The sequence below is a fragment of the Tigriopus californicus genome, chromosome 9 (assembly GCF_007210705.1).
Source record: "Tigriopus californicus strain San Diego chromosome 9, Tcal_SD_v2.1, whole genome shotgun sequence".
NCBI classification, from domain to species: domain Eukaryota; kingdom Metazoa; phylum Arthropoda; class Copepoda; order Harpacticoida; family Harpacticidae; genus Tigriopus; species Tigriopus californicus.
In genome coordinates this window covers 15,212,615-15,225,569 of record NC_081448.1, presented here as the reverse complement: position 1 = coordinate 15,225,569, position 12,955 = coordinate 15,212,615, and the positions used below count along the sequence as shown (strand labels likewise).

The 12,955-nt window shown below is 48.4% G+C and overlaps 2 protein-coding genes across 3 annotated transcripts in view; one reads left to right on the top strand and one right to left on the bottom strand.

The window, feature by feature from the left end:
• Positions 1–10,790, top strand: part of LOC131887337 (nuclear receptor corepressor 2-like) — a 26,004-nt gene extending 15,214 nt beyond the window's left edge. For both annotated transcript variants that reach the window (XM_059235922.1, XM_059235924.1), the window contains 8 exons: positions 380–655; positions 729–838; positions 1,029–1,862; positions 2,075–2,163; positions 5,239–5,388; positions 5,464–5,943; positions 6,011–6,186; positions 6,257–10,790. In XM_059235922.1, coding sequence (XP_059091905.1) covers positions 380–655; positions 729–838; positions 1,029–1,862; positions 2,075–2,163; positions 5,239–5,388; positions 5,464–5,943; positions 6,011–6,186; positions 6,257–10,051 — 5,910 coding nt within the window. In that variant the 3' untranslated portion in view covers positions 10,052–10,790. The remainder of the gene's footprint in view (positions 1–379; positions 656–728; positions 839–1,028; positions 1,863–2,074; positions 2,164–5,238; positions 5,389–5,463; positions 5,944–6,010; positions 6,187–6,256) is intronic.
• LOC131887338 (lethal(2)neighbour of tid protein-like) lies at positions 10,736–12,955 on the bottom strand. The gene is made up of 2 exons (XM_059235925.1): positions 12,337–12,955; positions 10,736–11,868 (listed from the first exon to the last, which is right to left on the bottom strand). The coding sequence occupies exons 1-2, from the start codon at positions 12,574–12,576 to the stop codon at positions 10,801–10,803; spliced, it is 1,308 nt and encodes a 435-aa protein (XP_059091908.1). The 5' UTR covers positions 12,577–12,955; the 3' UTR covers positions 10,736–10,800.

The following is a 12,955-nucleotide window of genomic DNA, read 5'->3' as shown; positions in this document are numbered from 1 at the left end:
CTCTAATGATACCGTTGAAACCAATTTTCAACCCCCAAATTTTCGTACTCTAAAGAAACTGGCACTGACCTCTTCGAAACATTTTCGAGTTGGAGCATAGACTCCACGCTGCCGTCACTTTTTCAGTCTCTTTCTTTGTGCATCTGCCTTTCGACTGCATTACGTATTGTTTTAGTCGAGATAAAAAAGGCTAATGGTGTAACAGAACCAGTTTGCCATGCCCCCTCATGATTACACTTTGTTAGCGTATTCTCTTGGCCATTTTGTTGTACAAGGAGCGTTGTCTATGCTCTTAAGTACGAATTTGAGGAATAATTTCAAAGAGGGCAACTGGATATTCATTGAGGAGCTTAACGGTGTGTAATTGTTCGGCTTCCAGGAATCCGGGTATCATCCTCAAGTGGAGGCCATATCTCCCACGGGGCCTGAGGTGACCAATGAACGGGATGAGTTGCGATCGAGTCGGGACGATCTACTGCAGAAGATTTCAAAAATCGATCGTGAGATTGCCAAAGCTGAATCTCAAATCGCCAAACTCAAGAAGAAACAACAAGAACTGGAAGACTCCTCGAGTCGGCCTCTGTCCGAAGATGAAGAAGAGGAGGAGAGGCCTCATCATAAAAGCATTGCTCAAATTATTTATGCCGAAAATAGGGTAAGTTTTATCGGTCGTTTGAATGCTCGTGAGTGCTCCAGATTGATGACATGAATACTTGATGAACTTTCAGCGGCGGGCGAAGAAATCCCACGCCTCGTTGGCCAAGTTTGCACCACCCAACACGCTCCCACTCTACAATCAACCTTCGGATACGGAGGAGTACTTAGAAAACAAACGGCGGTAAGAGATTTGATCGGAATGCATTCATTCAAAACTACTGTACAACCAACAACTAACCCACCAGCCAACCAACCCACCCATCCATGCATCATGCTTTCTCTCTCTTTCTCTTTCTCTCTCTCTCTCTCTCTATCCTCCGTGATTGTGATTGAAGCTTCTCCTCATTGTTGTACCCTCACCTCAATTACAGGCATACCCTCATCAAAAGACGACTAGTGGATTACTTCAAGCAGCAGAATGACCAGAAAGAAGCCCGAGAACGATACATGTTGGAAACCTACGCCAAGCTCATGTGCGGTTGGCAGAAACGTGTGGAACGGAGTGAAAACATGAAGAAACGCAAGGAAAGAGAAGCCAAAGCCCGAGAACTCTATGAAAAGATATTCCCCGAGTTGAAGAAACAGAGGGAAGACAAGGAGCGAGATCATCGCTTGGGATCACGGGGAACGGTTCGATCGGAGGCTGATATGGAAGATGTTATAGAAAGACTTCAAGAACGGGAGAATGAGGACAAGAAAATGCACAGCTATGCCGTGGTCCCACCCCTGTTGTTGCCCAGTGATGAGCGGAAACGCAAGTTCACCAACAACAACGGGCTCATTCTCGACCCGTTAAAAGAGTACAACGAGCGCAAGTTCCTGAACACGTGGACCGACTCGGAAAAAGAAATCTTTAAGGAGAAGTTTCTCCAGACGCCGAAGAACTTTGGTCAGATTGCTCAGTTTCTAGAGCGAAAGACCGTGAGTGATTGCGTGCAGTACTATTATTTGAGCAAAAAGACTGAGAACTACAAGCAGCTCATGCGACGGGTCAAAGTTCGACGGGGTAACAAACGAGGACAGCATCCGAATAACGCAGATACCTTGAACAACACGGCTGTGGGCGTGGTCACACGCCATCGAAATCAGAGGGATAACAATCTGCAACAACAGGAGCAGAGTAACAACAAGGAAAACAACTCGAATCGAAGCACGCCACAACCGCCGAGTCTGAAACCAGACCTCAAGATTGAGGAGGAAGACAGGTACGATTGGAAATGAGACATTAATATCAATGGCTAGAGCCGATCCCAGACAAGAGAAGAGTAGGGCTGCAAAAAATACAGTGCTTTACTCACTGGTGCTCTCTTGTGTGGTTTCATGCCAACATGATTTCCTTCCGTCGGCCAAATATCTTTGTGTTGCATGTGTGACATGGGGTGTCATGTGAATATGATTTCATTTGTATCTTTTGCAGTGATAAAAAAGCGAGTCGTAGTGGAAAAGGCAGTTCTAATAATCAAGATGCAAACGACACGTCCGATGAAGAGGAATCCACTCAACAAGGTAGGATGGAACAACGTTTATTGAACAATTGTTAGAGACGCTATGCCATGTCTGCATATCTCCTAGTTAGTTAGTTAGTTGGTTCGTTCGCTCTTCTGAGAAACTTGCCCTGAAATAGAGCCCTTTTCGTGCTCAAGATCAGTTTGAAGTCCTTGTTGTTCTGGTCGTGAGAGATTTTTGCCACTTTTATCGCCCTGATCGGCTTCTTCGTCGTCGTTGTTCTTGTTGTTGCCGTGGTGGTGGTGGCGGTGGTGGTCTTCTTCTTCTTCTTCTTCTTCTTCGTTATTATTGCCGTTATTATCGTGCCAAAGCTTCTTGTGCTTGTGCACGAAATAGTAACTTGGGAACTTGGAACCACATATTTTGCAAGGAAAGAACTGAACGTTGATATCCTTAATAATCGGGGACTGGCCTCCTTGATTGGTTGTGTTCTGCGCCCTCAAACTAATGAAGTTGTGCTTATTGTTCACATTCCCACTTTGTGAATTTGAGATCTTCTGATATCCTACCGTTAACGGATTTAAATGACGACGTTTGTGCTTTTGATAGCAATAGTAGGACTTGAACACGTGACTGCAAAACACGCACTTGTAAATGTTAGCAGCCGTACTGGTCGTAGGCTTAGAAGCCCCAGGTTTAGACTCTTGTTCTGGAGTAGCATGGGGGTGACATGCTTCATCAGTGGCCTCAATCTCCTCTTTCAAGTCCCCTATAAGGTAATCTACGGCCAAAGGATTGAGAATTCGTTTGAAGCGGATGGGGCCATCACAAGCTGCTATGTCCCAAGTGAGCTCTTTGTTGGCTAAGACGGCCTTGGATCTTGTGCTTAATGTTGAGCTTGCATGGGCCAAGTTTTCCTTCTCATCTTGGCTATTTCCGACGTCGACAATTTCATCATCGTCATCGTGGTCGTTTTCAATGTCAACTCGTTCTTGTTTGTCTTCTAACACTCTCGATGACGATTCTTCATAGCGACCGCTTAGGCTGTGGACATTGGGCAACCAATTCGTATGGCCGTCATCCCTAATGAGAGCCGATTGATGGGGGACGATATCTGGAGTCGTTTGTCGATACAATTGGTTCCATAAGGGGGCCATAGTCAAGAGTGGAGCTGCCCTATTGGCTATCGGTCTATGGATGGTCGGCCCTGGGACATCTTGATCCTCGTGGCCCCTTTTCACCAATATGGGAGCAATGCTAGAGAGGAGGCCAGCACCGCGTTTGATGTGGTCCACATAGATCTGTGGCATTTGGAGCACTTGTGCATAGAGCAGAACTTGGTAGGCATTGTCCAGATTTAACATGCCTTGGATGAGTTCGGGGCGGTCCAAGCACGAGTAAAGGATGGAGAAAATGTCGTAGGGAATTAGATTGGCCAAGTTCAAGTACGCCACGTGATTGATTTGCCAAAGGGTGGACGAAGAAGGCTCACAGTCGAGCAAGGCTTTCAAATAGCCGAAATTTTCCATCAGAGCCTGCTTTTTGGCCGGAAATGGAATCCCGCACACACTAAGGACCACATCGTAATATCCGGTAGAGGTTGTGGGGGAAGTCGAAGAAGCAGCGGGAGTAGGAGTAGCCGTAGCAGATGTGGAAGAACTACAACTAGTAGTAGTAGAAGTAGTGGTGGTGGTGATGATGATAAAAGCGTTCATGGAGTCGCTCATTGGCCGGAAATGGAATCCCGCACACACTAAGGACCACATCGTAATATCCGGTAGAGGTTGTGGGGGAAGTCGAAGAAGCAGCGGGAGTAGGAGTAGCCGTAGCAGATGTGGAAGAACTACAAATAGTAGTAGTAGAAGTAGTGGTGGTGGTGATGATGATAAAAGCGTTCATGGAGTCGCTCATTGCGGGAAGACGCTCCGGAATGGACTAACCTCGAGATTCCTTTATTCTTTCTGCTTTAGGGTGGTCGACGCAAGATATGATTTAATATGAGATTGAAGTTCTGAAACAAGGCAGGTCCAAGACTCAGGGTTCAATTTAGATAAGTACTAGTAAGCAATAGTAGTAAAAGCTAGAGTTGGCGCTATGGAGGCATGTCTTCAAACCTGAATGTTCTTAACTATTCATACAATTCCTTTAAAGAAAGAAGTATTGATTAGTCAATCATTGTCACACAACTTGGAAGCATTTGCTTCACAAAGAAGCAACCCTGGTGGTCCCATGGGACATACCCCTGACTGACGAAGTTTCTTCCCATTCAAGACAGACAGAGAGAGACAGAGAGCGAAATCTGTGGCCGGTTAAGCCGTAAAGTAAGCAAAAGAACTGGAACATAGCGAATGAATTTCACATTACCCGCCCGAGATCCACCCAACAGGGTAGTTACAAGGTACATTTAGGCGGCTTCCTCCAGATGAGGCTGCCCTGAAAGAATGGCTGGAGAGGAGCCACCCTGTGAAGAATGTTCGGAAACCCGTATTTACTTTGTCTTGAGGCAATTTCTCTCTCCAACTGGCGATTCAACTCGGTTTCAACCCGTATGATCCAAGTTGGTGGGTCTCTAGCTATGGTCGTGGTACTACTGGTCCACCTAGGTAGGCAACTACTAGGTAGCTCGCACTTTCTTGTTCAAACAAGCTCAAATTTGATGAGCTTTTCATAGTTCATAAGCAATCTTGTGAAAGCATCGGTCGTTCCATTTGGTAGATTAATACAGGATATACATCTTATAGCAGGAGATGAGGAGAAGAAGTCAAATTTGCAAAGCATACATAACTCGACTCGAAGCTGATTGGATTCGTTCAAAATGAAATAAACCTCGGAACAAAATTGGAAAACTTGTTCGATTACGGCGTTCATGACGTTTTTTCAAGCTTCCCTTTTTGGCTAATCGTTAGTTCCAAACATGGTTATGACTTATTAGACTCGACATGGTATGAAAAGGGTCGGATGTCTCGTTTCAATTACCAATGTTATCGAATAGATTTGTCTCCTAATCTGCGACGGGCATATCTGACTTCATTATTATGAACATTGCGACCAAATGTGTTTTGTCGTTGCGCATGTTATTGTTATGTAGAATGATTTAAGAATGATTGAGTAATACTCCTCACTCTCCCATTGCAGCAAAAACGGGCCTCGGTGGAAAGGTGTCCAATTGCCCAATTCCATCCTGCACGGCCACCAAAGGTCGCGTGAAAGGCAGACTCCGCCATTTGCCCAAGAAATGGAGCAATCTTTCAAAAGACACGAAGGAAACCATCACCTCCGAATTGCGTAAGCATTACCATGGGATGATGTGTATCGTAGATGAAGCCATGTATTGATTGGAATCTTTTGGGATCTCTTCAGAAATTCCCAACGGCACGAAGAAGTGTTGTTCTGCGTGCTTTACTCGAATATCCCGGAAAATCAACCAAATACTTGGAGGAAACAGCCTTTGCAATTCTCCGGCCGAGCCCGTCAAGGCAGAGAGCGATATTGTTTGGTCGGAGGACGAGATCGAGTCCATTAAGACTCTTCTTAGGCAGCATGGCAGAAATTGGGCCACTTTGGCCGACAAGATATCAGCCAAGTCTCCTGAGCAATGCAAGAAGTTCTTCTATAACAACCGTCGAAAACTCGGCTTAGATCGAATCATGTTGGAGTACAAGAAGTCCAATCTAGTTGGCGATCAGCCTCCATCACTTTCCACGGATGAGGAGTCGGGATCCTCAACATCTTCATGTGAGGAAGACAACAATGGTGTTGGAATCAACCACAACAATACCCCTCTGAACGCGACGGGTGTTCAATCAGCCGCCCAAGGCCAACCTCAAGCTCAAGCCCAAGGTGAGATGAAAAGAGAGACGCCATCGATTGCCATATATGTTTGCTCATATTGATTTCTGTTCCGTAGATTTGAAACCTGTGATCAAAGCAGAAGGCCCTGTGGTTTCCATTAAAACGGAAGTGAAAGTCGAGGAGGATATGCCCAGCTCACCAGTCATTCTTGGGAATAACAATCCTCTCCCAACGCAAGGCTTGACCATTCGACCTTTGGGCAAAGAAGAGGATTATGACAGCTCTGCCACGGTATGCTACAACTTGCTCACCCTACTTACTCTTCGAAAGGTTCCCATCTATTTTTTATGATAAATTGCAGATGAGCGCGGATGAACGTGATGGTGGGGATGCCCGACACCCTGGACAATCCAACTTCCCTGGGGGTATTAAAAACGAATACCCTCGACCCGTCCTCATGTCACCAGCCAATATACGCCCGAACGTCCCCGGAATCATGGTGACTGAGGCCAACAGAGCCCGAGCCGTTGGTCCTTATCCTCCTGGGGCCATGAAACCGCCCACATCAGCGACGGGGGGACCAGTCGTTGGAGGACCCACAATAAACGGACCAAACGCTTCACGTGACACCATCACCGTGAAAGAGCTGATGATCAATGTTATTGAGCGATCCCTCTCCAATCCGCAAAGCTCGGGACCTCATGTCGGATCGGTTCCAACTACCAATGCCAATTTACCACGAACTATGGCTCAAGGCTCAGATCCAACCATTCACAACATCTTGGAGCATGCTGGTCCCAACCCCACGAAAGTTCCGTTTCCAGGAAGAATGCAAACAGGTCCTGGCCCGCCACCATCACTCCTTAAACCAGGCTCAATGGCGCCTCCTTCAGTTGTTCGACCCCCTCCTTCAGTTGTTCGAGGCCCTCCTGGACACCAAAACACTTCGGCCCAACCCTCGCAGAGTACCAATGAGTGCGAGACTTTGGATTTGAGCATGCCTCGTCGTCGGGATCCAACGCCTCCTCCAGCCCAAAACCTTGTCCAGCCCTCTCATCACTACCGAGAGCCTCAACTCTCGCATCATTTGGCCGGGGAGGGTCAGGCGCCTTCACGGGCTGGTCCCCCACCCCCTGCCCATTCCGGCAACAAAGTGAAAACGAATCCAGACCCTTATTTCAGGGGAGACCATTCTCGACAGCAAGCGCAATCGCCGCTCATTTACGGGCCGGACGGACGACCTTTGGCATCAGTTCAGCATGTGGGGCAACCCCCGGGATTGGCCCATGCTCGAGGTGCACCTGGGCCCCCATCTGCCACGGCTGTGACTAATCAGCGACCAACAGTGCGAACACATAACCTTGGCTATCCAGCTGCCCAAAGTGCTGGTGGCCCTACTCGACATGCTCAAATGTCACCCAAACTACCCGGATCAAATCGGAGCTTTTCGGGGTCCATAACTCAAGGCACCCCAGTGAATCATGGGATGCAGTCTGTGGCTCATCGATCTGCCTACGATGCAGCTCATATGAAGGTGTCGCCTCATGAAAGAGTTGGTTCCATTACACACGGCACTCCGCTCTATGACAAGAAGCATTCTCAAGTGATCAATTTGGGGGATCCCTCCAAAATTGTTTATGAGCGAGCTCCTCAAGGAAGTGCAGAGTATTTTAGGCGTACGGTGTCACCGGCCGGAAGCAACAATGCCTACAACTATCCTCCCTCAACCTCAGCGCAAGCTCAGGCTCAGGCTCAAGCTCAAGCCTCCAGCTCACGAGGTTCACCCTATGTCGAGACTCATATGAGCTCCCGGCAGGTCATTATAAACGACTTCGCTATGGCTCGATCAACCGAAATGCAAAGAAGACCTGATTCGAGAGAGCAGGGCCGACCACTCTCACCCCCTCGCCACTCGGGTCGCGATCCCAGCCCTCGACCCAGGTCTTTAGATCGAGTGATGACGGATCCTCGCAACCAAATTGATCTTAGAAGAGATGTGCGATCCATGGATCCTCGATTCGATCCGCGTTTGATTGACGCTAGGCTTTTACCAGAACATAGAGGCGATCCCAAGGCAGATTTAAGAGCCCTGGATACGAGAGGAGGCGATCCTCGATCTGTCCACGAATCTCGAGTAAGTCTCGAGCACCGTCAAGACCTTCGTATTGACCCAAGAGGTGACCCCCGAGCTGGGCTTGATCCTAGAGGCGATCCTCGTGCCACTCTAGACCCCAGATTGCACGATCCAAGACGTTCCAGCACTATCACAGCTGATCTCCGAATGATGGGAGATCCGAGAGCCCGTATGGAACACCATGATCCCCGACGGTATCCTTCATTCCCAGCTGGAGGCTACATCACACCTGATGGGAAGGTCGTTCAACACCCTGGCTCCATTCGTGATCCAGCTCGAACGCCTCCCAGATCCAGTCCAGCCGCGACTCCACCAGAGAGGTCATCGGCAGTCATTCATCGACAAGGCTCGTTAACTTCTGGCAAGCCAGTTGTTCCCAAGAGTAGCTTGGGTCATCGTGAAGTGGAAATATACCGTACCAATCCAGAAGTGACCATCTCCAAAACGAGTAGTCCTCGGCAGATATTTGAGAACAACGCCCTGGCCTCTCTCGTTGACGTGGCTGTCCAACAGCCGAAATTACCCGACGGTAAAGACAGGGCGGCACAGATCCAACGACAAGCCTATGAGAGGCAATTGTATGAAATGAGAGTGGCCGCCTCTCAAGCTGCCTCTATGGGTCCGGCGAGAGCGTCTGGTGGGGATATTACCCTTCAAGTGAGAAACGAACGGGCGAAGCAATTGTCTCTAATGCAAGATAAAGACCGCTATGAGCGTGCTGCCGCTGCCTCAGCCGCCATGGCCAAAGCCACCGCACACCCAGGAGTGGCTGGTGCGGGCAACGGAGATCGGAGCCTTACTGCGGCCTCTCTTATTGACGCTATCATAACTCACTCTATACACTCAGGTCCCAATCAAGATCCAAGTGTCGCAGTTGCAGCCATGGCCGTCGCTAAACAAATCCCCTACCGCCAAAATCCGGGTGGTGAGTTGAGCGTCTCGGCCACCAATCCCATGGACGACAAGCCAGGTCAGTCATCGTTCAAAGTGAGCCGAAGTCCAAGTCTCAAGGGCGAAAACACCAATGGTCCAGATGATGGATCAGCCCATGGATCGCGCCCCGGGTCGCGCTCAAGTGCCACAATTGAGCTGAGACCACCTTCGGAACATTCAAGCGAAATGCAGATGCCCAATATGGGACATAGCAATGCTGACGGGTCAGCTCCTGAACAGCATTGGAAGAGAAGAGGCTACCCGAATGCGTCAGGGGTCAGTGCAGCGTCTGTGATGCCGGCCCCCCGGCCAAGTAATACACTCACCGGTGTGGACGAGAGGTCAATCACACGAGTTCCTCAAACGGGATCCCCAATCAAGAATTCCTCTGATAATCCGGGTCAGAGTTCCTCATCGAGTCTAGGACGACCGGGTATTGAGCCAATCTCTCCTCCATTGGAGCCCCAAGTTGTATCTCAAAACGGTGGAGATCAAAGGACTTCGGGAAAGAAGCCAGGAGAAGAAGGTACGGGTCTCTCACCGCTAGAATACATGAAAAACAAAATTGCCGAAGAAATGAAGAAGAGTGATGGAAGTGGTGGTTCTCGAATTCCGCTCAACGCCGCGTCCACTGATTCACCAGCCACCATCACCCCATTGAAACGACAGGCTGACAATCACTTGAGACCTCCTCCACCATCTTCGGCAAACACCTCAGATCCCCATTCAAGGGCAAATTCTCATCCTTCCTCGGGCAACACCGCGCCTCAATCAAGCACTGATGGGGACGAGTCAATGAGGAAAAAGCCACGCTTAGATGAGCCTCCACCTCAATCCTTGGTCACCGGTCCCAATTCAGCCCCAAGTGGACCCCCGCAACCAGTCACGGGAGATATAGTACCTCCAGACTCGCCCGGGTCCGAGGGCGAGATGGTCATTGATGAGAGTGTGGTATCCGATTCTGCCCCTCCCAAAGAAGAAACTCCCAGTAAACTAAATTCAATGTCAGCAGGTCAAGCCCCTGTCTCAAGTATGGCGACATCAGGAAGCACCGGTCCTCAATACGAGCCACTTTCAGATGATGAATGACCCCGGAGAAAGACATCCCTGAATGGCGTGCCCGGTCATTTCCGCTTTGGGAGGTTCTAAATCAAGTATCCAAGCAAATCTAACCCCACTACTAAACATCCCTTTCCCTTTCGCCGCCACGATTAGCACTACAATAATCCGATGAGAATAAACTAGCACACCCATAATTTCATATCGCTCCCTTTTACGGTGCACTAGCGTTTTGTCCTCATTCATTCAGAAAGATTGAAACCTGAATTTTCGTTTCTCGGCCCTTCGACGCCCACCACCACTTATTGCGTACTGTTCCCCTTTGGCCATTGATTGGAACAACATCATAACGTTCAGACTAAACTTTTTCTCACTCTCATGCCTATTTTTGTACTTTGTTTCTGGCCGGGTCTATTCCACTTTTGCTGTGATTATTCTACTATGATGACTACATATAGAATTGCTATTCCGAAGACATAAACCCACCTTTCCACGGTTGCGTTTGTGTTCGACCTCTGGGACGGACACCTCATCAATCCCTAGAAGCACACCATGTATAACTAACTAGCCAGCATCCACCCGACCCCGAAATTGAAGGGGCAAAACATTGTTAATATGAAGCGCTGTGTGACTCTTGTCTAACTTTGACATTGTTTGTTCAATTAAAATGAGAAGAAAAAACCGAAAAGAAAATCGTGACATAACAACCAAATGTTCATTGTTGTTAACTATTTATTGGAAACAAATACATCCATTGTAACCATTGCCATTCACATGTCTCAATTGATTTTCTTCCTCTCCATGCTCGGTCTACTTTGGCTTTTGGTCATGCCGTATACCGACCACAAGAGACCAGACAGAAGGAGCAAATGGCTGGAATGAAGAAGACCACTGCTCCAAATGGTGGAGGGATACGTGTTCCAGCACAATTCGATCAGTCCCAAAAGACACAAACGAAGCACTGACGGCATTCTAACGCACCAAAATAGATAATGGAGTTGGTGGAAGTACCACACATAGAACTGATAGTGAAGGGACCGAGCCAAGGCCACCCCGATGAAGTTGCTCATGAACATGGGCAATAGAAACAATTGCACGGCGTAGGTGGGACCCTCATGAGCCTTCAAGGTGCGATAGCTGGTGAGCATCTTCCACCACTTGGGAATACAGATGAGCAAGAGCAAGACGTGAGCTCCTAGCAAGGCCCAGTGGAACCTGCGATCAAGAAACACTTCCTCGGGCAGGAAGCGCCAATTGACGGTCCATTTGAACATAAACACGCGGCCCAAGTCGAAGGCTCCTTGCAAGTAATGCCATGGGTGGGATAGCAAAAACGGCAAGGCCAGACTCACCTGAATGGAGCCACAGATGAAGAGTTGGATCGCAGTGTGCCACACGCCCAGATTGGCCAAGTACGCGAAGAAAAGTGCGGGAGCAAACAACAAGATATTCATCTTGACACCCACGGCTAAACTGAAGCAAACGCTGCCCAAACTCCACCACTCGGAGATGAAGAAATTCAAGGCCGCATATAAAAAAGCCATGGCCACCGGGTCGTTGAAGAGGCGTAAGACGAAAATTGAGTGAATGCGATACGACGTGACGCTCATGAACACGAGCACGTAAGGCGGGACCTTTTCCGATTTGACCATGAGACGGAACACCAAAGCCAAGGTCACGACGTACAAGGCGGCAAATATGTACTGGGCTCGCTGGACGTTCAAGCCCAAGTCCGTGGCGTAGTAGAGACCCATGTACAGCCAAACAAAGCCAGCCGGATACACCAACGGGCCCGTGTCACCTTTAAGCTCGGCGTAATTGTAGGTGCCATTCACCACGCCTTCAACCTAGAAGAGATGGCAAGCCTTCACAATCAATACCATTTTATGATACACAACATGATAACTTTTGCCCTACATTAACGATCCCCAAACAGACATTGGTTCATGCCATTTAATGGCATCTTGGCAGTGAGCTAATGATAACTTCACTTCATCAGCTCCTCATCATATCTGAAACCCTCATGGGGCTTAACCATTCGAGGGACATTTACAATGGCCATTCGTTTTTTACTATCTTAATAATGCATTTGCTAAGGTCTCCTTTCAGGAGGCATCTTTTTGGTTTACACCCAAACTTGCTGGCCATGGTCAATACAACTAATTCAAACAAAAGCCAGCAGGGCTTAACACAAACAAATAAATCCAAAATACCCGGTCTTTGAATAGCAGTTTCAGTCAAAGTAAAAAAGACCTTTACTTAGGTCCTTGTTAATGGTACATCATAATCTGCTGGGAGAGCATTGTCTGACTGACCTCTTGCATGTAAGCTCGCCAATCGATTTCCGTGTACTTGACGTGATGAATGACCAATGCGTTGATGACCACCTCCAGGCCCAACAAGAGACCGGCCATCCACGCGCATTGAGCCGGATCCATGATCAGAGCTTGGGCTTTGGCGGCCCAGGTACTAATAAGGCCACGCCAGCCCAACGACCCGGACAACCCACCCGGGGTGGGCCGCTTTCTAACCTGAGGACGACTACCGGGTGCCATCAGATCCGGGCGTTGATCTATCGGTCTGGCCTTGTCCAAGACCGACTGAGCGTCGAGAGGAATGATCCCCCTGGGATTGGGATGGGATATAGCTGTACTCAGGCACACAAGTAGATCTTACGTACTTGTCACTCGGTTCTTGGGCAGTTGAACTGAAATGGGAAGGTACATGGTTCGAGTGTAAATAAAAATAGCAAGCACAAGAACGACACATGTCACCACTAGGGTGACCACAATCGAAACAGGAAAGATGGACGGACCCTGGAGGCAAAATGATTTTTTTTAATGGATGGACGAACCACTAGGAAACCATGAGCTGTATGACGACAGATATATGACATATGCAATGCAACCGTTTTTCCTGCATGCATGATTAGTA

Coding starts and splice junctions, on each gene's coding strand:
- LOC131887338 (XM_059235925.1), bottom strand. CDS start 12,576: ATGGCACCCGGTAGTCGTCCTCAGGTTAGAAAGCGGCCCACCCCGGGT. Junction 11,869..12,336: donor GGCGAGCTTACATGCAAGAG/GTCAGTCAGACA, acceptor CATCTCTTCTAG/GTTGAAGGCGTGGTGAATGG.